The following is a 24,791-nucleotide window of genomic DNA, read 5'->3' on the forward strand; positions in this document are numbered from 1 at the left end:
AGTAACCAGGTGAGAAACAAGGCAACAAGGAGTGAAAATAAGTCCCACAGAATATATTCTAAGCAAACCAGGTTTCAAAAGCACTTTCCTCATAGCTCAGTCACCTCCAAACAAGAGTACTCTTTTCTGACTACGTTCAGGTCCTAATTTGCCATTTTCTGATCTTTGAAAAAAACATTTCTGTGTTTAAGCGTGCTAAAGAAACTTTTGTTTAGGAGGGGAAATCTCACATCAATACTACTTTCTGATACACAGCCAAGATTATCTCATACATAGCTGAGAACCATGTCCTTTGGGTTCAGTCCCAAATACAACAGGGATGGGAACTTGGCTCAGTGGCAGAGTTTTGCATGGCACCCACAAGGCCCTGGATCTGATCTCTAGAATCATGCATGTGCACACATACACATACAAAACCTCAATACACGGGCTGGGGAGATAGCTCAGCTGGTAGAGTGCTTGCCTCACAAGCACATAGGCTCTGAGTTCGATCCCCAGTACCGAAGAAAAAAAGAAAAAAAATACCTCAATACAAGAGAGAATTAGACATTCAAAAATTTTAAATTCAGGCTAGGGATGTTATCTCTGTGGTAAAGCACTTGCCTAGCAAATGTGAGGCCCTGTGTTTAATCCTCAATATCAATATTGACAAAGAAAATAAAAAAGTAAAAATTCACCTGATACAGAAATGGAATGAAATCTACAGGATCTAAAGTAATGGCAAAACAAAACAATATCTGGGCATATTTCTCTACTATAAAAGAAAAGAGCCTCTCCAGTTAATGATTTGGAAGTGTTTTGTTTACTCATAGTGCTGCTGCTTTTTTTTTTTTTTTTTTTTTTTTTAATATAAAGGAGAGTAATGCTCTTCAGTGCATTTTGAAAAAACTAAATCACTATCTATGCAGCTTCCATTAGCAATGAGGTAAACATAGTCCCCATATTTTACAAAACCTAGGAATTACATCCCTACAGGTCAGTGAACAAAAACTATTCAAAATTTGAATTTATCATTAACATGTTTTCCCAAAAAATTCATATATTTAGTGGTTTATCATGTGAACCAGTATTCTGCCTGGAGTTTCCCCCCAGCTACTGCTACACTCAAATAGTGATGTGATAGATATATATATATATATATCCCAAATTAGCTAATTTTTATACTTAAATTCATTCTACTTGTTACACATCAACTAAAAACAATCATTTCCGTTTCTGATTTGTCATAGTATTTCATTTTTATACTACCTCCCAATTAGGACCTATCCTTTAAAAAAGGAACATGATTAAACCTAAAAACTGACAAGAATGGCACTTTTTCCTGTGTATATGTGGCAGTGCTGAGGATCAAACCCAAGACCTCACACATGCTAAACAAGCACTCTGCCAAAAGGCAACATCCCCAGCCCCAAGAAAGGTACTTTTTGACACAACATCTTAATATCCTCTTTTAGGTAAAACATTATTTGCTTTAATCTGCTCTTAAATAGTTTCCTCAATTTAAAAATACAAATGAAATACTATGCAATTTATACACAGAAATCAAGAGATCAGGGCTAACAACAGCCTGGTGTGGCTTAACCTGCATCCTTCCTAAAATCAAAGAAAGGAGTGCTAGTGTGGTGTGCCCACACATTTGCCAAACTTTAAGGTTTCCCCCAAAAATACCAAACCAAAAAAAAAAAAAAAAAACTTACTGGGCAACTCAGGAAGTTGAGGCAGGAGGCTGAGAAAGAGGATCACAAGTTTGAGACCAGCCTGGGCAACTTAGTGAGACCTGTCTTATAAAAAATAAAAAGGGGGCTGGAGATGTAGCTCAGTTGATAGAGTGCTTGCCTCAGAAGCACAAGGCCCTGGGTTCAATCCCCAGCACCACAAAAAATAAAAATAAAAAGGGTTGGGGGTATGGTTTAGTAATAGAGCACCCCTGGGTTGAATCTCCACTACCAGAAAGTTTTGTTTTTTTTTTTTTTTCTTATTGTCTGTGTGAGTGAGTGTGTGTGTGTGTGTGTGTGTGTGTGTGTGTGTGTTGAACTGTTGTCAGAATATGTCCATAAAGCACTCCCACATAAGCAAAGAGATATACCAACAAATTCTGGTTTTCTGTGAAACTAGAGATATAAGTAGTAATTAAAGGTAAAAATGGAGATGAAATATGAGCATTGGGGAACCAAGAGCAGTTTTCCAGGTGGTGAAAATATCCACAGGCCCAAACAATTTTGGTAGCTGTGTACAGATGGAGTAGATCACTAAGTTCTGTTCCACATCTTTGCATTCTGTAACTTCACAGAAGATACCTCACAAGGCCAGGCACATTGGCACACCCCAGCAGCTCAGGAGGCTGATGCAGGAGGACCAAAGTTCAAAGCCAGCCTCAGCAACTTAGCAAGACCTTCTCTCAAAATTTAAAAAACTAAAAAAGGGCTAGCTTGGTGGTTGAATACCCAAATACAGCATGGCATTCATAATCCCTTCACTCCCACCCCATCCAAGATGAAGCTGAAGATGCAATATGAAACTGAAGACAAATCTCAGCATTGCAAATCAATAATACTTACCGTGTCTGAATTACCTTCCAGCAATATATTAATAGCCTTGTTCATGTCTCCATTACAGTCATGTAGGGCCACTATGCATTCATCCTGATTTTTCCCAGTCACTTCCATAAGCTATTCAAAGTATCAGAAAATGGTTAGGGGAAGTCAAAAAAGGGAACTTGATCTTTCTACTACAAATACAGAAATTATGCAATCCATTTACATGAGATGGACTCTTCCAGTCTATGAATTTACAATCAGAAAACAGGTTTACTTGTTTTACTGTGGCCACCCCATATCCTTTTACTAATACTAGTAGAATCACACTACAAACCAATGGTCCTACAAACCAATGAAATATGATTCTTAATTAGCACCACAAACATATGTACACTAACCTTATCAGAACATCCAAGATAACGTTATCTGTCTACTTAAACTCAATTTGAGAATCACTTGATTTCCCAAATTCTGAACTACTAAAACATTAAGTGGTTGTACATAACCAACATTCAGAGATAAACCAGTCCAAACTTTCTGCACAGGTACATTTCATACAGTGGCTCTCAATGCTTACATTAAAACACACTAAGTAAGTTTTAACAACCTGAAATCTTACAAGTAGAATTCTATCACAAACTACACTCCTTAACAAATTATTTTCTCAAGTAACTGCAACAGTGTACTAGTAACCTAAGAAATCTCAGTCTGTTATCTGAGACTACTTAGCAAAGTTTCTGATAAAAAAAAAAAAAAAATCTGAGATTTAAGTATCCATTATGGTTTAATTACCTTTAATTATTTTCATGTGTACTAGCTAAAGTTCATACAACTTGACCCTACCAATCCCAGAGATTTGGCTATGGCCACAAAAGTAATTAATAGCAACACTTATGTAGAGCACACATCTCCTGATCTCAGAATCACGGCTCTTTGAAATATACCACTAGGCCTACACATTTCTCTTAATTTATCTACCAGTACAGTTCTGCATGCTCTACAACTTCTCCATGTTTGAATACTTAAAAGTAATTTCATGTTTATCAATGTTCTTCACAAACTGCCACATGCAATTGTTTTTTGTTAACAGATACATTTTATTTGTTCATTTTAGCTATACATGATAGTAGAGTATATTCTGACATTTATACACATCTTATTCAAAATAGGATTTCAGTCTTGTGGTTGTATAAGATGTGGAGATTCACTGTGGTATATTCATCTATGTACACAGGAAAGTTGGATCAGTCACTGCCATATGCAATTGTTAAAATGCACAGTAAGCATTAAAATTTCTCTAATGATTGAATGAGTAACACACAGAACTGAAGTTAGAATTTCACTCTGAATTCCTGGACCAATATTCTGTTTTGTTTATCTGATATACTATTGAGATAAAAGGCAATATAACATGTAGAAGTACATTTCAAGTACTTCCATACTAGGTCTCATTTCAGAGAATGAGTTCTATGATTTGGGGTAAGCGGGTGGGGACAGACAGAATGATTCTGCTGCCCAAGCTGGTCTCAAACTCCTAAGTTCAAAAGATTCTCCTGTCTCAGCCTTCTGAGGAGGTAAGACTGTACAGGCATATACAACAACAACCAGCTGACTTCTATGACTTAATAAGTCATTTCTGTGGTCTTAAAAAAAAAAAAAAATTACTACTAGCCTATTGTCAACAAGTATAAGGAAAAACAAAGAATCTACATTGTAAAGTAGTACACTATAGGATAAACAGTCCAAAGAACAATTACAGAAGACAGTTCTAAATAAAGACATTGCCCTAAAATTTAACTTTTTTTTTTGTACCAGAAATTGAATCCAGGGGTGTTTTACCACTGAGCTATATCCCCAGTCCTTTTTATGTTCTTATTTTGAGACAGGTTCTCACTAAGTTGCTTAGAGCCTCAATATGTTGCCGAGGCTGCCTTTGAACTTGTGATCCTCCTACCTCACACTCCCAAATTGCTGAGATTACCAGTGTGTGCCACCACACCTGGCTAACTGTATTTTTCCAACTGAAGTTTGAAATCATATCCATACTCAAAAAAGCAATTCAACTCTTCCATAGCATTAATCACAATTTCCTAAGAACATGCCAAATGTTAAATATACTTTCTCTATACAATTATATATAAATGTCTAGCCCAAATGTTCACATATAAACACACATTATCAAAAAGATTCTATTGTCAATAATATGAACATATTCCTTTCCAAGACTGCCAATAAGAGCACTGAATCACAAGTACAAAATCTTAATTCACAAATATGGTCCACTTCAAACTAGACATGGTGGCACATGCCTTGGGAGGCTGAAGTAGCTACTTGGGAGGCTGAAGCAGAAGGATCACAAGTTCCAGACCAGTCTTGGCAACCTAGTGAGACCCTATCTCAAAATGAAAAATAAAACAAGCTGGAGATGTAGGTCAGTAGTGAAGTACCCCTGGGACCTCAGTGACACACACACACACAGAGTAAAATCTCTAGTGAAATTCTCTTTTTAAGCACAGTAAGAATAGATTTAAAAATCAGCATATCTTTTGCCAGAAACATACCTGTTTAACTTTAGCTTCAAAATCCGAATCATTCTTATCAAAGATCACTTGAGCGAGACGCATTTGTTCAGCTGTTGCCTGGAAAACACATACAAATGGTAAAGATTTGAGCAATAAAAATGTAAGCTAGATGCTAAAATCTGGGTCAAATAAACAAAGCTCTCAAGCACTAATCACTAGTAACAAAAATATTAACTAAAACAACCAAAGGATTCTGAATTGAGGTCACTCAACTACATATAACCCATTCCCATTAAGATAAATAAGCAACAAATTAAATAGTGAAAAGGACCCATTCCTTTGGAAAGGACTTAAAAGTTCTTGTTCATTTTCATTGGTCATGCAATTTATTTGGATTTTCTTTCACTTGAGGAGGTGGGGGAACCAGCACAAGAGAAAGAACAAAAAACCAATGGAAACAACTCCTTAGATATAGGCTTGGAACCAATCCTGGGATCAAAAACGGGGAAAAAAGTCTCTGCTGTCAACTCTAAAAAGATACACTGGTCATTTCTGAAGAGAAAAAGCTCTATTTAGCTGAACAGAAAATATTTTTAAACTTATCCCTTTTTTAAAATCTTAATTTTTGAAGTTTTTAATTAAAAGTTAAAATATTAAAATTAGTTGCCTCTGCAGAAAATGCTCTTCCAGTTACTATATTCATTCAAAATCCTTTTTGTTTTCATAAACCAAATTACTGAATTTTTAAAATTTCCCTTTGTGATCTTTCTGGCAACAGAATAATGTTATTATTCTTTCATGGATGACTCAACAGTAATGATGTACCCATCTGGTATCTTAGTTTTGATAAAGGCAACATTATTATGACAACAGGAAAATTATTAGGAGCACACAAACTCTCCATTCTATTTGAGTACAACTTTCTAGTAAATCTAAAATTCTTTCAAAATTGTTTGCTTTTTAAACTACCTTTCTTTCCTTTCCCCAGTATGGGGGGATTAACCCAGGACTGCTCTACCAATGAGCTATACCCCAAGCCCTTAATTAATTAATTTTTATTTATTTATTTATTTATTTATTTATTTTTTGTGGTGCTGGGGATTGAATCCAGGGCCTTGTGCCTATGAGGCAAGGACTCTACCAACTGAGCTATATCCCCAGACCCCCCCCCCTTTTTTTTTATATTCAAACAGGGGTCTAAGTTGCTGAGCATGTCTTTCAATTTGTGATCCTTCTACCACAGCCTGAGCAACTGGGATAACAGGAACACATCATTAAGCCTTTTTTTTTTCCCCCTCTTTTTAGTTGTAGATGGACAGAAAATCTATTTTATTTATTTATTTTTCCACGTGGTGCTGAGGCTTGAACCCAGTGGCTCACACTAGAACCACTAGAGTGCTAGGCAAGCACTCTACCACTGAGATTTAGTCCCAGCCCTTTAAGTAGCTCTTCTTAATGAAGGTTTGCTTTAACTCCTAACACAAATATTTTAAAAGCTGAACAGTTTACTAAATGATTTTAGAGGGAAAAGGCCACAAGGAACTAATGAACAGCTTTTCTTTTCAGCTTTCATACTGCATTCAAATCTAGTAATCTCAACTAAAATGGGGGAAGGTTGTGGGCATTTTTTTGCATTGTAGAACACTTTTCACTAGGCCTTTTCAGTCCATGTGGGTGTCTAATTACACAAACTAGCAGCTGTTGCCTTCTCTGGCCAATGCAATGGTCAATTCTATCATGCCAATATATGACTGCTGTGACCTCAGTTTAACTGCTACAATGCTGCAACATTATACCCAGAAAGATATTTGCACGGATACTCAGTGTCACATTTACTGACAATTTTACCTCAATCCTTCCCAGTATATGTAAAGGACTTCTTACACTCTCATTATCCCTCCTGCACATCAGATAATAATTTCCCTGACCCATAACTGAGAAGTTTCAGCTCTACAGACAAAATAAACAACAGCATGATAAATGGATGAAGTAAGAAGAAAAACTAAAAGGGAAGATAAGTTTTGGAAAGACAACACTTTCACATCAGAATTTGAATTTGTGTAATGGCAAACTTCTTTGAAAGAAACCAGATCATCAGTGACCTTGGTGCTAAATGCATACTTGAAGAGATTGCCCGTTTTGTCAATACCAATCAATACTTTCCACTAAATCTCCAATCTAAAAAAATACATTACTCTTACTTAAAAATGCTCTACACAAAAGCTACAAAGATGTATAAACAACCAACAATAAGTAAGAGTCTGCTTTCATAAAACCTTTCCCAAAATTAGCTGTGTCAACTCAAAAAAAAAAAGTCACTTTAATTAACAAAAATGTTGTCTAGGGTCTGGGGATGTAACTCATTGATAAGAGTGTTGAATATATGCTGCATTCACAAGTTGAATACCTAGCACACACACCTTACCCTCCCCACCCAAAGAAAGTTCCTATTTGGCTTCAAAAAATTTTTTTGGTTACTGGGTATTGAACCCAGAGATACTTGTCACTGAGCTACATTCCCAGCTTTTATTTATTTTTAATTTTTTACAGACAGTGTGTCATTAAGTTGTTTAGGGCCATACTAAGTTTCTGAGGCTGGCCTTGAACTTGAAATCCTCCTGCCTCAGTCTCCAAAGTTGTTGGGACTACAGGTATGTGCTACTGTGCCCAGTTATTAAATTTAATTTTTTTCTTTTTGCAGTACTCAGGATTGAATTCACCTAAGGGAGCTTTACCACTGAATTGCATTTCTGCCCCAGACTCAAATTTGCAATCCTCCTGCCTCAGCCTTCTGAGTCACTGGGATTACAGATGTGCACCACTGTACCCATTTAATTTTTACTTCTTATTTGACTAGTCAGGACAAAAATTCAAATATACATTGATTGCAGGCTGTAGCTGTAGCTGAATAGTATAGCACCTACCCATCGTTCAAGAGGATGTGAGTTTAATCCCCAACACTGCAAAAAATAAATAAAAATTATACCCATTAATATGGAACATGATTTAAAAAGACAAATAAGCACAAAGAGGGGAGTTTGAACATCACCATTTAAACAACACAGTATATAAGCTGATTCATACAAGAATCATTAACAAACGCTCATTTTAACAGGGAATATTTGATAGGGAACAGAGTATTTGCATATGGTATCCATGTATCTCCCCCAATACTGGCAGATGCTAGAAGAAACAATAGAGACGGTGGACAAATCCCAGACTAAGTGATGAAAATCAACATCACATCCTTAATGAGCAACATGCAGACATTATGTGACGCTAGGTATGATATTCTAAAAGAAATACACTGAACATTGTGGCATGATAATGTAGTGGTACACACCTTTAATCCCACATGGAAAGTTCAGACAGTAGGATTATAAATTCTAAGTCAGTCTGGATTACTTAGCAAGACACTATCTGTACAAAATTTTTTAAAAGAATGGGAATGTAGCTCAATGACAAACTGCTTGCCTAGTATGTAGTATGTGCAAGGTCCGGGGTTCAAACCCTAGTACTGCAAAAAAGAAAAACAGAAAAAAAAAAAAAAAAAGAAAGAAAACTCAACACCAGTTACATAGTATTCCCATCAGAGATCTCCAACCTGAATCTAACTGTGAAGATAGAAGAATATTTTATACAGTAACTGATCTACATTTATTTGAAATTGCCAGTATTACAGAAGGCTAAGAAACTACAAGATTACAGGAGCCTAAAGAAATGCCAAGTGGCTGGGTGCAGTGGTGCACACCTGTAATCCCAGTGTCTCAGGATAATGAGACAGGAGAATCACAAGTTTTAGGCCAGCCTCAACAACTTAGCAAGACCCTCAAATATTTAGCAAAACCTTATCTCAAAATAAAAATTTAAAAAAATAAAAAAACAAAAACAGGACTGGGGATAGAGCTCAGTTGACAGAGTGAACACCTAGCATATGGGCGGCCCTTGATTTGATCACCAGTGCCATAACTTTAAAAAAAAAAAAAAAAAAAAAAAAAAAGGAGAATGAGAACAGGATTTAAGAGGTGCAAAGAAAATACAATACCAAACAAAACTGACTTTATTCTCATGTATAAGGTCAAAGGTCATAAGTTGTTATCAAAAACAAAGAATTCAGGGGATATTATTCCCATGAGCCTTTCCTGAAGAATAAATAACAGAATGACTTGACATAATCACAATGACGAGACACCGATATTTGGTGTTGATAGTAACTACCAAATAAATACTTATTCTAGAACTAAAACATTATGACCGGGCTGGAGTTGTAGCTCAGTGGCAGAGCACTTGCCTAGCATGTATGAGGCACTGGGTTCAATCCTCAGCACCATATAAAAATAAAACAAAATAAAGGTTCACTGACAACTAAAAAATATTTTTAAAAACCCAAAACTATATGACCACAATAGAAACCCACTGGATTAGACAAAGGGAAACAAAGAGAAGGGACAGGAGAGGGAAATAGGAAAGACAGAATTAATTGGTCCTAACTTTCCTAGCCTTGTATTTGTATACATGACCAGGGCAACTCCACATCATGTATAACCGCAAGAGTGGGATTCTAAGTAGAATAAGTTATACTCTATGTATGTATAATCTGCCAAAATGCATTCTACTATCATGTATAATAAAAAAGAATTTTAAAAATTAATTTTTTTTAAAAACCTAAATGACTAAATTAAGACAGTAAGTATAATCCACAATGGGTACATGAACAATGCAGATATGATACAATTACTTAAAAAGGAAAAAGGTAGAGAATCTAACTTCCAGATGGAAATATTTCAGATAACATGAGTCTCACAGGCTGTATACCTGATACAGTAGGTGCACTAGCCTGCTTTCCGGCTGGCTCAGACATTCCACATTATTACTTTTTAACTCGAAGGCCACCCTGTTCAAGTAAAATACACTTCTAAGGTCACTAATAGAGGTGGCCTTGTATCAAGGATGTGCAAGGGAAAAGATCATGTACATGATCTTCTTTCACAGAGAAGAAAAAGATGGATGTAGTTCAGTGGTACAGAATGTACCCAGGGTTCCATCCCAAGGACCAAAAGAAAGAAGCAGAAACCATAAACAAAATTGTTGAACCTTAGCAGAGTGACTAGTTTAGTCAAGAAACTCAGAAACATTGGTTGTGTGATACTGGTAATGACAGCTGAAAATGGTTCCAGATACTGAGAAACATCTTGAGACAGCAAACTATAAAAGCATGGCTATGAGTTCCTTATCGTATAAAAGGATAGCAGACAATTCTCAGGTTCATGGAAGAATGTGTCTCTTGACTATGGAATAATTTTTATTACTATTGAAAAAGAACAAAACCCTGCCATGTGTGGAGGTGCATGCCTGTAATCCCAGAGACTCAAGAGGCTGAGGCATGAGAATTGCAAATTTCAGGCCAGCTCCACAACTTAGCAATGCCCCTGTCTCTAAAAATAAAAAGGGCTGGGGATATAGTTTAGTGGTTAAGTTCCCTTCGGTCCAATCCCCAGAACCACAAAAAAAAAAAAAAAAAGTCAGATCAAAGGAACCTAGTAGTTTCCTTGAAAATGTATACAGAAAATATTTGACTGTGGGGGGGGAGCTTGGGGGTAACAGAAGAATGGAGGAACTTTGGATTGTGCAGAGGGAAGTGAAGCAGGGAGGGGGCAGCAGAAGGAAAGACAGTGGAATGAGACAGACATCATTACCCCATGTACATGTATGATTACATGAGTGGTGTGAATCTACATGGTGTACGATCATAGAAATGAAAAGTTATACCCCATTTGTGTACAATGAATCAAAATGTAGTCTGTAAAAATAAAATTTAAAAGAAAATATCTGATTAGACATTTGTTCTATCAATTGCCTTCAACCCATCTAAAATAGGTAGAATAAAATTAAATTTTTTACCTCAGAAAAATTCATAAAGGAATGGATTAATGCACACCTTTTTAATCGGCAGTGATAATTTAAACACTTATATTAGTGTGTTAAACACTGATACAAGGCTGGGCATGGTGGCACATGCCAGTAATCCCAGCAATTCAGGAGGCTGAGGCAGGAGAATCGGAAGTTCAAAGCCAACCTCAGCAACTTATCAAGGCACTGAGCAACTCAGCGAGACCCTATCTCTAAATAAAATACAAAAAAGTGCTGGGGATGTGGCCCAATGGTTAAGCGGCCCTGGGTTCAATCCCGGGTACCAAAGGGAAGGGGAGGGGAAGGGAGTAAAGAAAGTATTATGTCCATCTACAGCTTAAAAAAATATTAAAGCAATTAAAAAAATACTGGGGCTAATACAGTTCAGTGGTGGAGTATTTGCCTAGCATGTGTGAAGCACTGGGTTCGATTCTCAGCACCACATATAAATAAATGAATAAAACAAAGGTCCATCTACAACTAAAATTCTTTTTTTAATTTTAAAAATACTGATACATTAACGAGGATTAATAAAAAGAAGTCAACATTGATACAGGACTCTGAAATGAAAGAAGAGCCAATTCCACTCCTGTGTAATTCAAAACAGTACTGAGTCAAAGAGAGATCAGAATAAGAGTGGGAAAAACAGAGGTAGTATCAGCATTGTTACAATGTTACAATCATAAAGTGGGATAGAGCAAATCAGTAATTTGGGGATACTGTACCACCTCCTAGTTCTAGGGAACAAGGATTATCAGTGTGGAAATTATAAGATGAAATACAAAAAAAGTCAAAAACTATGAGCTCTGGGTTGGGGATGTGGCACAGAGATAGAGTGCTTGCCAAGCATGAGCAAGTCCTTGGGTTCCACCCTCACCACTGTCAAAACAAACTATCAGCATTAACTCATGATGCATTTTACCTGAAAATTTTTTTCATACCCCTGTCCACTGAAGAACCCTAAAAACAGTAACCAAACCAGTAACAATAAACATCTTCAAGTACCAAATTAAAGCTACCAAATACCACTTCTAACGAAACTAAATCAGGGTCCTTAACAGCAATGGCTGATTCAAGTTACAAAGCAGAAAATATACAAGTCTGGAGTATTTTGTCATAGCAGTTTATGAAGACACTATCAATGATTAGCATGACCATTTTCAAATCCACTCAAGAACTAACTTGAAGAAACTTGCACTAACCAAAAATGGATTAATCTGGACTTCAAAAGAATAACTACACCTGGGCATTGTGTTGTATGCCTGTAATCCTAGTGGCTCACGAGTCTGAGGCAGAAGGATGGCAAGTCTGAGGTCAACATCAGCAACTTAGGTAGGCCCTAAGAACTCAGTAAGACCTCACCTTAAAGCAAAAAGTAAAAGGGCTGGGAACGTAGCTCAGGAGGAAAGCACCTCTGGCTTCAACCACCAGTACCCACTCCACCCCCCAAAAAAGGAACTGAAACCTACCAAATTTTAAGTCTGTATACCTTTTTAAGTACATTTTTAAAAAAATACTAATTATTGAGCTCAGGATGTAGCTCAGCATAGAGTACCTGCCTACATAGCATGGAAGATGCCCTGGGTTTTCATCCCCAGCACCAAAAAACACAAAAATATTAATTATTCACCTTTGAAAGACTGATAAATACTCTTCAAAAATATAATGGCCATAAAACACCATGAAAAAACAATCAGGGACCAAAGAATCAAATGAGAAATGACTACTATTTGGACTAGATTCTAGAATAGAAAAAGGGCACTAGTGAAAAAAAAAAATCAAAATCCAATTAAGTTCTAAATTTAGTTGATGCTGTGCCAATATTATCATCTAGAATTGACAAATGACTGATACTAAATCTAATCAAACAAAGATAACTTCAAAATTACAGACATTAAATTTAAAATCCAGTACTACCATTTCAAAAATGGTGAAACTGGTCTGCTAGATATCTAAAACCAAAACTTAGAGATCAAAGTTAAGGAGCTAAAAGGGTGGTTGGTGGTGTGGGGTGAGCCAATATTTTGGCCCTTGCCCTCTGAAGTCATTCAGAACTTTAGAAAAAGATAGGACTCCTCTAAGGGGCCCTGCAACTCCAGTGAGTCACCAGACTTCCCCATTAGAGGGACTGTGAGAACTGTAGGGAACAGGAAGAAAACCAGGGCACAGTCTCTGCAAGGAGAAGGGTCATGAGAAAGGGAACTGTCCCTGATGCTTCCAAGAGAAACCACATGTGGTCAGCAAGACCTGAACCCATCCTGGCAGATGACACAACTGGTAGGAGAAGCCAAGGGGCTTCTCCCAAGTTCCCAAGAGTGACCTCTGATGAATCTCTGCTGACTGCTGACTCAATATTTTTTTTTTTTTTTTTTTTGGTACCAGGGACTGAACCCAAGGGTGCTTAACCACCAAGCCACAATTCCGTCTTTTTTAATGTTTTGAGACAGGGTCTCGCTAAGCTGTTTAAGCCCCTAAACAAGGGGCTTACTAAGTTGCTGAGGCTGGCTTTGAATTTGCAATCCTCCTACCTCAGCCTCCCAAACTGCTGCATTACAGGTGGTGCCCACCTTGACCAACTTGGTCTTATTAACACCTTACAGGAGAATATAACCAAAACAATCACACAGTTTGGTTTGGTTTTCTTTTTTGTGGTTTTGTTTTGTTTTTGTACTGGCGATTGAACCCAGGGTCACTTTACCACTGAGTTTATCCCTAGCCCTTTTTTTTTTTTTTTTTTTTTTGAGCCAGGTTCTCACTAAATTGCTGAGACTGGTCTTGAACTTGTGATCCTCCCACCTCAGCCTCCCTGATAACTGGGATTACAGGCGTGGACTACCATACCAGCTACACGTAGACTTTTAAAGAAAAAAGACAATGGCTCTTTTAATGTAACTTGAGATGTACACTTATGTCACTTTCTCCCACAAGTAAAACTGGGCAGTTACCAAGAAAGTGTTAACAAGATACTATCAAAGTCACAAGTCTGTTCTAAGTAAATTTGAGAACTACAAATTTCCCTAATCTCCTACATAAGTATACTCTATTTGTTTTTCATTGGTATGATTATTCCTGATATTTATCCCTCAGATTGGTCTAAAGATACAAAGTAGCACATAAAAAGTTCTAATAGACTTTACCAAGAGTGTTCTAAGTAAAACAACTAAAGGTATTCTTCTGCTGACATAAAACTAACAATAAAAAAGTTGTTTTGTATATATCTGATGACACTCCACAGCTCAAGGGACACCTGTGACATTATAAAAAGCAAATGTTGTATATGTTTTTAACAACTCTGCTGATGTTTCCAAAGCCTCAATGGCCTCCACTTACAAATCAATGACATGTCAGACCACCCTTTAAACTCTTATAAGTTACCATCTGTGTGATCCTTAGAGACTGGCAGATAACTCATTATTTTTGTGCCAATAATTTATAAAAATAATACTTTGCTATATTGTTTATTGTTCTCCTAGCATGATCTCTGCCCCATATACACCTTTTCCAGTCACCTGTCAACCACCATTATACACCTCTGGACTACCCCCATACGCAAGACACCCAGAGAGTCCATTAGCCTCCACATGGTTATGGAAATACAATCCTCCATGAAGCTCCTTCCTAACTTTTACCAAGGCCCTTTAGATAGAGATACCTCCCGCAGAGGTCCTGACTGGCACGGTCAATGCCCCTTTATCATGAAGCAGTCTGAGTAGTCATCATCCATTTTCCTCTAATAACAGTCAGGTACTTCATCAGAGGGAGTAACATGATACAGAAAGACAGGCCACCCATAAGCAGCCAGGAAAAGGGTCTCAGAGAAGAAAAGGAAAAAGAAAGAACTGTAAATCAAAACTTCTGATCCCAGCTATTCCTAGACACAAGCACAGTAACTTAATGGCCCCTAGACACAACCAACCACAAAAGGTACTTCTTGTGCTAACAAGAGACTTCAAAGTCACTTTTCTCCAGATTTAAATTGGCCCCCTTTCTATCCCACCAATCATCGAGTCCATAAAAACCCCCTAGACAACAGAAACCATGGCATCCCTCTCTTGGGTCCCCCTCCCTCTTCAGGGGTTCCGCTTTCTTTCTGTTACTCTAATAAGTCCTGTTACTTTGTTTTCAAATAAATACAAGAATTGATAAGTGATAGTTAGACATAAGTTAGCAAACCATGGTCTGGAGTTTGTTTTTGCATAGTAGGTCAATCTGAAAAGGTTTTAACTCATTATTTAAGGGGGGAAAAAAGAATCTACAACACATTCAATGAGGGCTGCAGAGCAAAAAATACATACTGATCCCTCAAAAAACATTTGCCATCTCTGCATGTAAAAATGTTTAAAAAGTAGCTAGGTGACTATATCAAGATCTCTGCATTTTTTAAATAACTTTTTCACAAACATTATAATTAATAGTTATCCCCCAAAATCTATAATTAAGAAAACAGAAGACAATTACTTACTCTATCAAATAGTATAGGAAAGACCTTTTTATACAAAGAGTTCAAGTAATAAATGAAAAAAGAAAAATTCATTTTTAGTCACTATTTTTAAAACATTAATGGTGGTACTTCATTGGTATTTTAATATGTATTTCTCTAAGACTAATGAAGTTAAGTTGAGGATATTATCACATCCTTATTTGCCAAACATGTAACTTCACTTCTAAGGTGTCTATTCAAATCTTTCAACCTTTTTTGTTGTTTTTGTTTTGGACAGCACTGAAAATTGAAACCAGGGGTGCTTTACCACTGAACTACATCCTCATTTTTTTTTTTTGGTAGTCACAGATGGACAGCATGCCTTTATTTATTTTTATGTGGTGCTGAGGATCGAACCCAGTGTCCCAAACATGCTAGGCAAGTGTTCTGCCACTGAGTTACAACCCCAGCCTCATTCCTTTTTTTTTTAGAGAGTCACTAATTTCCCCAGGCTGCCCTCAAACTTATGAAACTCCTGTCTAAGCTAGGATTATAGGCATGCATCACTGCACCAGTACAGTCCTTTTAGAAGGCGTTAATTTCTTTATTGTTGTTTCAAGAATTTATCACAGGGAGTGAGCAAATAGCTCATCGTGTAGAGCACTTGCCTAGCATGTGTAGGGACCCGAGTTCGAATCCCCAGCACCTCGGAAAACAATGTGATGGCTAAAAAGAATTCATCGCATATTCTACAGACAAGTCTTTTATCAAACATGCTTAGCAAAGATTTTCTCCCAACCAGTGGCTTATCTTTTCATTCTCTTAACAGTCTTTTGAAAGAAATTTTCAAATTTAGAAGTCCATGTGCGCATTTGTTTTTATGGATCAAACCTTTGTTTTCAATATTAAGACATCTTTTACTAATCCAGTGTCACAAAGATTTTCTCTACAAACTAAGTTTTAGGGGCTAGGATGAAGCTTAGTGGTAAAGCTTACCCAGCATGCGCAGGCCCTATGTTCAATCCCCAGTACTGCAGAAGAGAAAACTAAGTTTTAGAGCTATGATCCATTTAAGTTCAATTTTTTTCCCATAGTTTGAGGTACAGAATCAATTCTTTTTTTCACCCCAAATGGTTATTCAACCATTTCTACAGCACTTGATGAAAAAGCGATTCTTTTCCCACCACACTGCCTTTACTCTTCATCAAAGATCAGTAGTCCAGGGCTGGGGAGATAGCTCAGTCGGTAGAATGCTTGTGTTGCGGACACAAGTCCCCAAGTTTGATCCCCAGAACCACAAAAAAAAAAAGATCAGTTGTCCAGGTCTGGGCAGTGTAGCTCAGTGGAAAAGTGCTTGCCTAGTATGCGCAAGGTCCTTGGTTTAATCCCCCAAAACAGAGGTAAAAAAAATCATTGTAGTGTAACCATTATAATGTCATATATCTCAAATAAAAAGGAGTGAACTACTGATAGATGCAATGACACAGATGAATCTCAAAATAATCAGGATTAGTAAAGGAAATCAATAAAATTGTAAAAAACAAAAACTAATCTAGTGACAAAGCACTTAGTACTTGCTTCAGGATGGGGAAGACAGTAGGGAGACAATACAAAGGGACAGAAGGAAACTTTTGGGGTGATGACTATGTTAACTAATTGTAGTAATGATTTCACAGGTATACACCTATGCCAAAAATTATCGAATTCTACTCTTGATATAGCAGCTCATTCTATGTCAATTACACCTCAAAGAAGCTGCTTTGAAAATGACAGACTGAGCTGGGCATGGTAATACACACCTGCAAATCCCAGAAACTCTGGAGGCTCAAGCCGGAGGATCTCAAGTTCGAGGACAGGCTGGACAACTTGGTGAGTCCCTGTTTCAAAATCTAAAAAAAGCTGGGGATATAGCTCAGTGGTAGACGGCTTGCCTAGCATGTGCAAGGCCTGGGTTCCATCCATGTCTCAGTCCAAAACAAACAAAAAGACTAACATCAATTTTGAAACTCAATGACTTAACTAGACATCAAACATCAACGGCTATGAACATCACAAAAAAGATGCAACTGAACATTACATGCATATTGGTGAAAGATGGTAAGAGTATAAAACATAAGCCTGATCAAAAGTATAAGCTGTGCCATCAATTAACAAGAAATACAGAAAACAGATTAACAGTATATGATATTATATGTACATTGTGGATTTCAACAGAAGTTCCTGGCTCATAACTCTCTCATCAAGGCAGATCACAAAACTAGAGTTTCTCTTTAACTTTCTCTTTCCCAAACTGAGCCACAGAAACTCTAATCTTCCCCCATGTTTTTGTCCTAGAGCTGGCCATAAACAAATTCTCTGATCTATTCTTGTCCAAACAGTAGTTCATAAGACACATCTCATTCCTGAGGCATCCTGCCAATACCCTGGAATGAGGAATACTGCCAAAACCAAAAAGGTGAAGTAGACACACATTGATGGATCCACCCACCTTGTCTATAAGCATTGGATCATACCCTTTTTGTCCAATCACATTACAACACAGGTGTCCATGCTTCAATAATGCCCACACAATGAAATCTACATACAAACCCAAAAGGACAGGGTTTGGAGAGCTTTCAGAGAGCTGAACCTGGACATTGAATTGAAGCTCTGAGCCCATTCCAACATACCTCGTCGTATATCACTTCATCTGTATCCTTTGTAATCTTTATAATAAACTAAAAAAGCTAAGTAAGTGCTTCCACGTCAAGTTCTGTGAGCTGCTCAAGGAAATTAATAGAAGCTGAGGAGGAATTTGTAGAAACCTTGATTTGTACCTTGTAAGAAGTAAACTTGCAGCAATCTGGGGCTTGCAACTGGTATCTAAAGGTGGAGTAGAGAAAATAGCTTTGGGGACTCAGTCCTTACCCTGAGGGATCTGACAATATCTCTGGAGAGAGTTAGAACTGAATTGGATTAGAGAAAACCCATCTGATATCTGCTGAAGAATTAACGGCTTGTTGGCTAGTGGGGAGAAATCCCATACCTTTTGAGGTTACAGTAGTCTTCAATGTTGATTCTTGTGGTGTAAAAACGATGAAAAAATGGGCACTTAGTTTTTATGACAACCATTAAATTTATCCATAAATATAAAATCAGTAATAGCCAGATTACTGAATTGTAAGGTACATGCTCCAGGTATTTTAACAGAAAAACTTTACACAAAAGAAAGGATGAAACAGAGGGGGAACCAACAGATTATAGCAATTGTGATTATTTTTATTTTCATAATATCTAGGGATACAATGAATGACAAAATTCTAAGAACTTCAGAAGTCAAAATAAGAGCTAGAGTGTAGCTCAGTGGTAGACCTCTAGACTAATACATGCAAAGCCCTGGGAACGACACATAGCACTGCAAAAAAAGAACAAGGAAATCACAGTAGTTACTTTAGGGATGAAAGAAGGGATTAAATTGAGAAGGAAGGCTGAGTGTGGTAGCAAACACCTAGAACCTGAGCTACTCAGGAGGCTGAGGCAGGAGGCCAGACCAGAGGACAGAGAAACTGTGTCTCAAAATAAAATTTTTTTAATAAGTTTTTTTTTAAAGGGCTAGGAATGTAGTTCAGTGGTAAAGTATCCCTGGGTTCAATCCCCAGTCCAAAAAACAAAAGGCCTGAATTTATGGAAGGTCTTCACAAACATTTCAGAACATTCATTCTCAAGAATTGGTATATTCTGGGACTGGGGCTGTAGCTCAGTGGTAGAGTGCTTGCCTTGCACATGTGAGGCACTGGGTTCATTCCTCAACACCACACAAAAATAAAAAAAAGATAATGCCTCCACATACAACTAAAAAAAAATTAAAAAAAAAAGAATTAGTATATTCTGTTCAAAATTTGTTAAGTACATAAATATACTGAAAGGAAGTCACAGAAATGGGGGGAAAAAAAAGAAAGAAATTCTTTAAAATCCTAGAAGGAGCAGGTTGTGAGGGCACATACCTGTAATCCCAGTAACTAACGAGACTAAGGCAGGAGGTACAAATTCAAGGCCTCAACAACTTAGTGAGACCCTGTCTCAAAATTTTAAAAATTAAAAAACGAACTGGGGATATGGCTCAGTGGCAAAGCACCCCCAGGTTCAATTATCAGTACCCAAAAAGCAAAAGAAGCTAGGCATGGTAGCATGCTTCTCTAATCCCAGTTACTTCAGAGGCTGAAGCAAGAAGATTACAAAATGCAGGTCATACCCTCTACAATTTAGCAAGACCTTTCAAAATGAAAAAAAAAAAAAAAAAAAAAAAAAAAAAAAAATTAAAGGGCTGGTGATGTGGCTCAATGCCAGAACACTCCTGGGTTCAATTACTAATACTGCAACAACTAAAAACAAAAAAGAACTGGAATATCCTACCTGAAGATGTAAGCATTAGTAATTTCTTGAGAGTGGATCTGTGATAATTTTTATGTTTTTCTTTTCTTTCCAAGTTTCTAATTTGAAAACATTTATTTTGTAATTAAAAAGTTATTTTAAATGAGTAAACAAGCTGGGCATGTGGCACACACCTGTAATCCCTTCAACTCAGGAGGATCACAAGTTCAAAGCCAGCCTCAGCAACTTAGCTAGACCCTGTCTCAAAACAAATAAAACACACCAAGGATGTAGCTCAGTGGTTAGGCACTGCTGGGTTCAACCCGTTAGCCAAAAAAAAAAGAAAACACCAGGGTTAGGGCAAGAGATTAACAAGGAAAAAATGATCAGTGGTATACAAAGAAAATCACCAGAACTCTAAAGCAGGCATATTGCTCGTGCAAAAGGAAAAAGAGGCTTAGAGGATTTATTCAATGGTAGAGTGCTTGACAAGCACGGTCAAAGGCCTGGGTGCAATCCCCAGCACCAAAAATTCAAAATAAAATAAAATTATTTATATTACTCTCAAGTCAATGATAACACATGCTGAAGTGTTTAGGAAAAAAGAACAATGAAGTCTTACTTTGAAATGCATCAAAATTTAAGATTAAAAAAAAACAAAGACAATGACAGCTAAACAGACAAAGCAGTATACGAATGTTTACAGCATACCTCGACTTTTCTTTATGTTTAATTATTTACATAATAAAATGCTAAGGGAGTACCAATTTCAACAGATAGGGAAAGCAGTCCTAAAGGAGTCCAAAAACAGGAGGAAAGGGGAGAGTTAATCAGGAGCTAAAATAAAGAGAGAGAAAGAGAAAAAAAATTCTAAGAAAATGAAATCATGTATCAGTTGTGGACAATCATTCACTCACTCCATGGTGTTTATTACAAGAATGTGCCTGATTCAAGATGTTTCAGACAGAATACACTACACATAGAAATATCAAGGTATAAAACCAAGCCCAGAAAGACTGGATGAAATCTTTCTGAAAAGGGTTATGAAAAGAGGTAAGAACAGCAACAAATGTTGGCTTTATAAACAATGATCTACTATTTGTTTTGCAATGCTGGGGTAACCCAGGGACTTGTACATGCCAGGCAAGGACTCTATCATGGAGTTATACTCCCAACCCAAGGCAGCAATATTTATACTTTAACACTGTGAGAACGGTCCGTATTTTATACATGTACACAATTTATAAAAACAAATCTTCCCTGATTCTATTAAGACATTCTATAAAATATTATGAAAAAAGAACTTGAATCAATAGAACCTGGCATAGGTTTTAAGCGGAACAATTACTAATGGCCTTATGCATGCCTCTGAGTTATACCCAACCCCCCAAATATTCCTAAGTTTTCATTTTGATACTCTGTCACCCACAAATTGTTTTAGGTGGGTAATGCTGGGGATTGAACTCAGGTGTGCACAACCACTGAGCTACATCCCCAGCCCTCTTTTCATTTTGAGACAGGTTCTCGATAAATCACCCAGGCTGGCCTCAAACTTTCTATCTTCCTGCCTTAGCCTCCCAAGTAGCTGGGATTACAGGCAAGTGCCATCATGCCAGGCTACTTAACACATTTCCAACTCTAAAATCACTACTCATTGCCATATGTAAATGCCAATCAAAAACAGCTTTTTCAGCTTAAGTAAATTATGACTCATTTTTTGCATTTCCTTTCAATGATATCATCTGTTTTAACCTAACAGGATAGAAACAAGACAATTTCTGAAAGCACAGCTGATATACTTAACAGCTGTTAAGCACAGTACTGCAACATTAGCACTAGCATATTAATAAAATACAAAATTTTAATCAGAATATTAAATGTCTTCCTTTATAAATACCCTACATACCTTAGTCAAGAAAATACTTTATTAAACACTTCAATAAATATTTGATAAATAAATCACCAAACATAAATTAAAGAGTATAATAGGGAAGTTACCAGGCTGAGCTCTAGAAGTATCAAGAGGTCTGTACAGCTTGGGGAAAAAAGAGGAAAAAGCAGGGTCAACTGGTAATTCCATGTTAAACAAGGTAAGTGCACCCTCCCCATTAGTGACATCCAACAAGTCAATTTTCACATTGAAAGGAAGTATGGCCAAGAAAAGCATCATCACTGTCTTCCTCTGGATCTTTCATCCATTCATGTGGCTTAGAAGGGCTAAGCTGCAAAAGTGTTGATAGCTTTTCTAATGAGCCAAATGTTTTTCATAGAATTTGTCACCCAGAAAATTTGGAAAATATAATGAAGTAAGGTTATTTTTGTAAATCATTCTTGTACCCACCAAAAATGAACATTAACATAGTCTACTAGCCTTTTTCCATTAATACTCAAAAGTTTTGCTACAATTTTACATCTTTTCTCAGATGAACAGAAACCATGCATTTTCCATGACATTTTATATCAGAATTTTCAAGTATTATTATAATTACTTTAAAATTTATGTGGAATATACAATAAACACAGACTACAAATCATCTACAACCTTACATGACATTCAATAGCTTTCCAACATCCTGCAAAGTAAATATCATATGCCATTTTATATTTTAAAAAACTAGTTTGTACCTCCAACGTGACTTTTAACCAAGCAATAAAAATTATCACTAGAATGAGACAAACATATTACATCATGATAGGACAGATTAAGATCAATCAGATCACTTGCACATTATTTATATCAAAAATGTATAACCCAGTTCTAATCATGAGTAAATCCCAGATAAAACCAAGCTGGAAAACGCTGTACAAAGAAACTGGCTTATTTTTCTTCAAATATGTCAATATTGTGAAACTGAGGAACAGTTTCACATGAAGCATCTGGAGATGTAACTCAGTGGTGTATATGCTTTGCATGCATGAGGTCCTGGGTACAATCCCCAGTGCCAAGAGAAAGACTGACAGAAACAGAGAGAGATTGAAGGGAACAGACACCTAAATACAATAAATGATTAAGTACTTAGATAAAAGACATTATTGGGACAATTTAGGACAAATGTAAATAAAATGGACTACAAATTAAATAATGACTTAATTTTCTTCTTTTGGGATAATTTTACTGCTTTTATGCAAAAGAAATTCACTTTTACAAAAAACACATTAATGTATTTAGGAGTGAAGAAGTACCTTGTCTCTATTCTCAAAGAATTCAGGAGGACTAAGGGTATAGCTCCGTAGAAGAGAGCTAGAGCTTGCCTGGCATGTTCAAGGACCTGAGTTTAAACTTCACCACCACCACCACCAAAAAAAAAAAAAAAAAAAAAAAAAAAAAAATGTAGAACTGTGGAAACGATGGGAAAAGAGACAAACTAAATATGGAACAGGACTGGGAATATAGTTCAACTGTAAAGCACCCTTTGGTTAAAAAGTAAATAAAATAAAGAAATTTATCTAATTAGTAACATGGATAAACCCAAGATCCAAACCCAGGCTTATATGGAATCAAAAGAGCTCTCTCTTAGCATGCAACTTGGATAGATCATCTCAGAACACCCCTACCTCTAGACATTTGGAAATGGGAAAATAGGGCTAAGGATGTAACTCAGTAGTTGAGAGCTTCCCTAGCATCAGGAAGCCCTGGCTTCAATCCTCAGGAACACACACAAACCGAGTAACATCTTATAGAAAAAAGTCATTTTACGAGGTATGGTGGCACATGACTGTAATCCCAGCAATTCAGGAGGATCAAGGCCAGTCTCGGCAACTTAATGAGGCCCCAAGTAATTTAGACAGAAACTGTCTCAAAATAAAAAATAAAAAGGGCTGGGGATGTAGTTCAGTGGTAAAGTGCTCCTGGGTTCAACCCCCGGTACCACTGGAAAAAAAAAAAAAAAGTCATTTTGTTTCCAACTTAAGTTTACGTCCTTAGAAAATATTTTCCAGGGGGCTAGGGATATAGCTCAGTTAGTAGACTGCTTGCCTTGCAAGCACAAGGCCCTGGCTTCAATCCCCAGCACTGCCAAAAAACAAACAAAAGTAGTTTCCAAATGGGATTAATGTATAAAGGGAAGATGAACATTTTTTCATTCTTTCATGTGTGTGTGTGTGTGTGTGTATGTGGCGCGTGAGAGAGAGAGAAGAGGGGGAGGGAAAGGGGGAGAGAGAGAGAATGTTTGTGTGTAGTGCTGAACCCAGTGATTGAACCCAGGATCTCCTGCATGCCAGAACAAATCAGTCAGTCAAAGGGCAGGGATGTAGCTTGATGGCCAAGTGCTCGCTTAATCACCAATATGTGTGTGTGTGTGTATGTAAACAAATAATAAATAGAAAACCCTTTGTGAGGAAGGGAATACTCCACCCTCCTCCAATTTGGAGACTAATTCTTCTTGTAAATAATCCCAAAGACTTTGCTTGGGAAGCAAGGAACGGGATAACAGTTTATGTTCCCAACACTTCATCTGGCTCTCCTTCAAAAATATCACTTATCATTTTTAATGACCTGCTAAATAAAAAAGTTTTTAAGAAATTTTAAAAAACCATTTTATTTATTAACAGGGTTGTGCTGATGATTACTCCTAACTTCTATTTCTTCTTTGATAAGAGACCATTCATGAAATAAATTTTTTCTTAAGGACTATAAAAGGAGAGCCTAGCCCTCAAAGTTTTCCAACAAAGTTTTCTTGATCAGTTTGTGAATAAACATCACAGCCATGTGTGGTGGTAGAGGCCTATAATCCCAGCAATTTGGGAGGCTGAAGCAGCAAATTTAAGGCTTGGCAATTTAGCAAGACCATGTCTCAAAATAAATAAAGAGCCAGGCAAGTAGCACAATGGTAGAGCACCTCTGGGTTCCATCTGTAATACCACAAAATAAAAACAAAAACAAAAAAAAGCACTTGTAACTATCAAGGTATAATCAACATCCATCTGAAATTGTAATGGAGCAGATTAGGTTTATTTACCCACTTGCAAACTGCCTCTGAAAAGAGGCTTGCCAATCTAGTCAATAGAGTATAGAATGTTAACTGTATCAGGTACTATGCTTAGCATTTTATT

General features: G+C 36.9%; 1 protein-coding gene across 10 annotated transcripts in view; it reads right to left on the reverse strand.

Moving 5' to 3' along the window:
• UBAP2 (ubiquitin associated protein 2) overlaps positions 1 to 24,791 on the reverse strand; it is a 115,787-nt gene that overhangs the window by 64,147 nt on the left and 26,849 nt on the right. For 2 of the 10 annotated variants that reach the window (XM_079113234.1, XM_079113233.1), the window contains 3 exons: positions 7,984 to 8,019; positions 5,099 to 5,176; positions 2,559 to 2,669 (listed from right to left, as the gene is read on the reverse strand). In XM_079113234.1, the coding sequence (XP_078969360.1) occupies positions 2,559 to 2,669; positions 5,099 to 5,176; positions 7,984 to 8,019 (225 nt within the window). Of the gene's footprint in view, positions 1 to 2,558; positions 2,670 to 5,098; positions 5,177 to 7,983; positions 8,020 to 8,402; positions 8,577 to 17,188; positions 18,784 to 21,737; positions 21,775 to 24,791 lie in introns of all 10 variants that reach the window. The other 8 variants (XM_079113238.1, XM_079113229.1, XM_079113232.1 and 5 more) reach the window with 7 other exon arrangements.

Source organism: Sciurus vulgaris (assembly GCF_902686455.1).
Source record: "Sciurus vulgaris genome assembly, chromosome: 15".
Taxonomy (NCBI): Eukaryota; Metazoa; Chordata; class Mammalia; order Rodentia; family Sciuridae; genus Sciurus; species Sciurus vulgaris.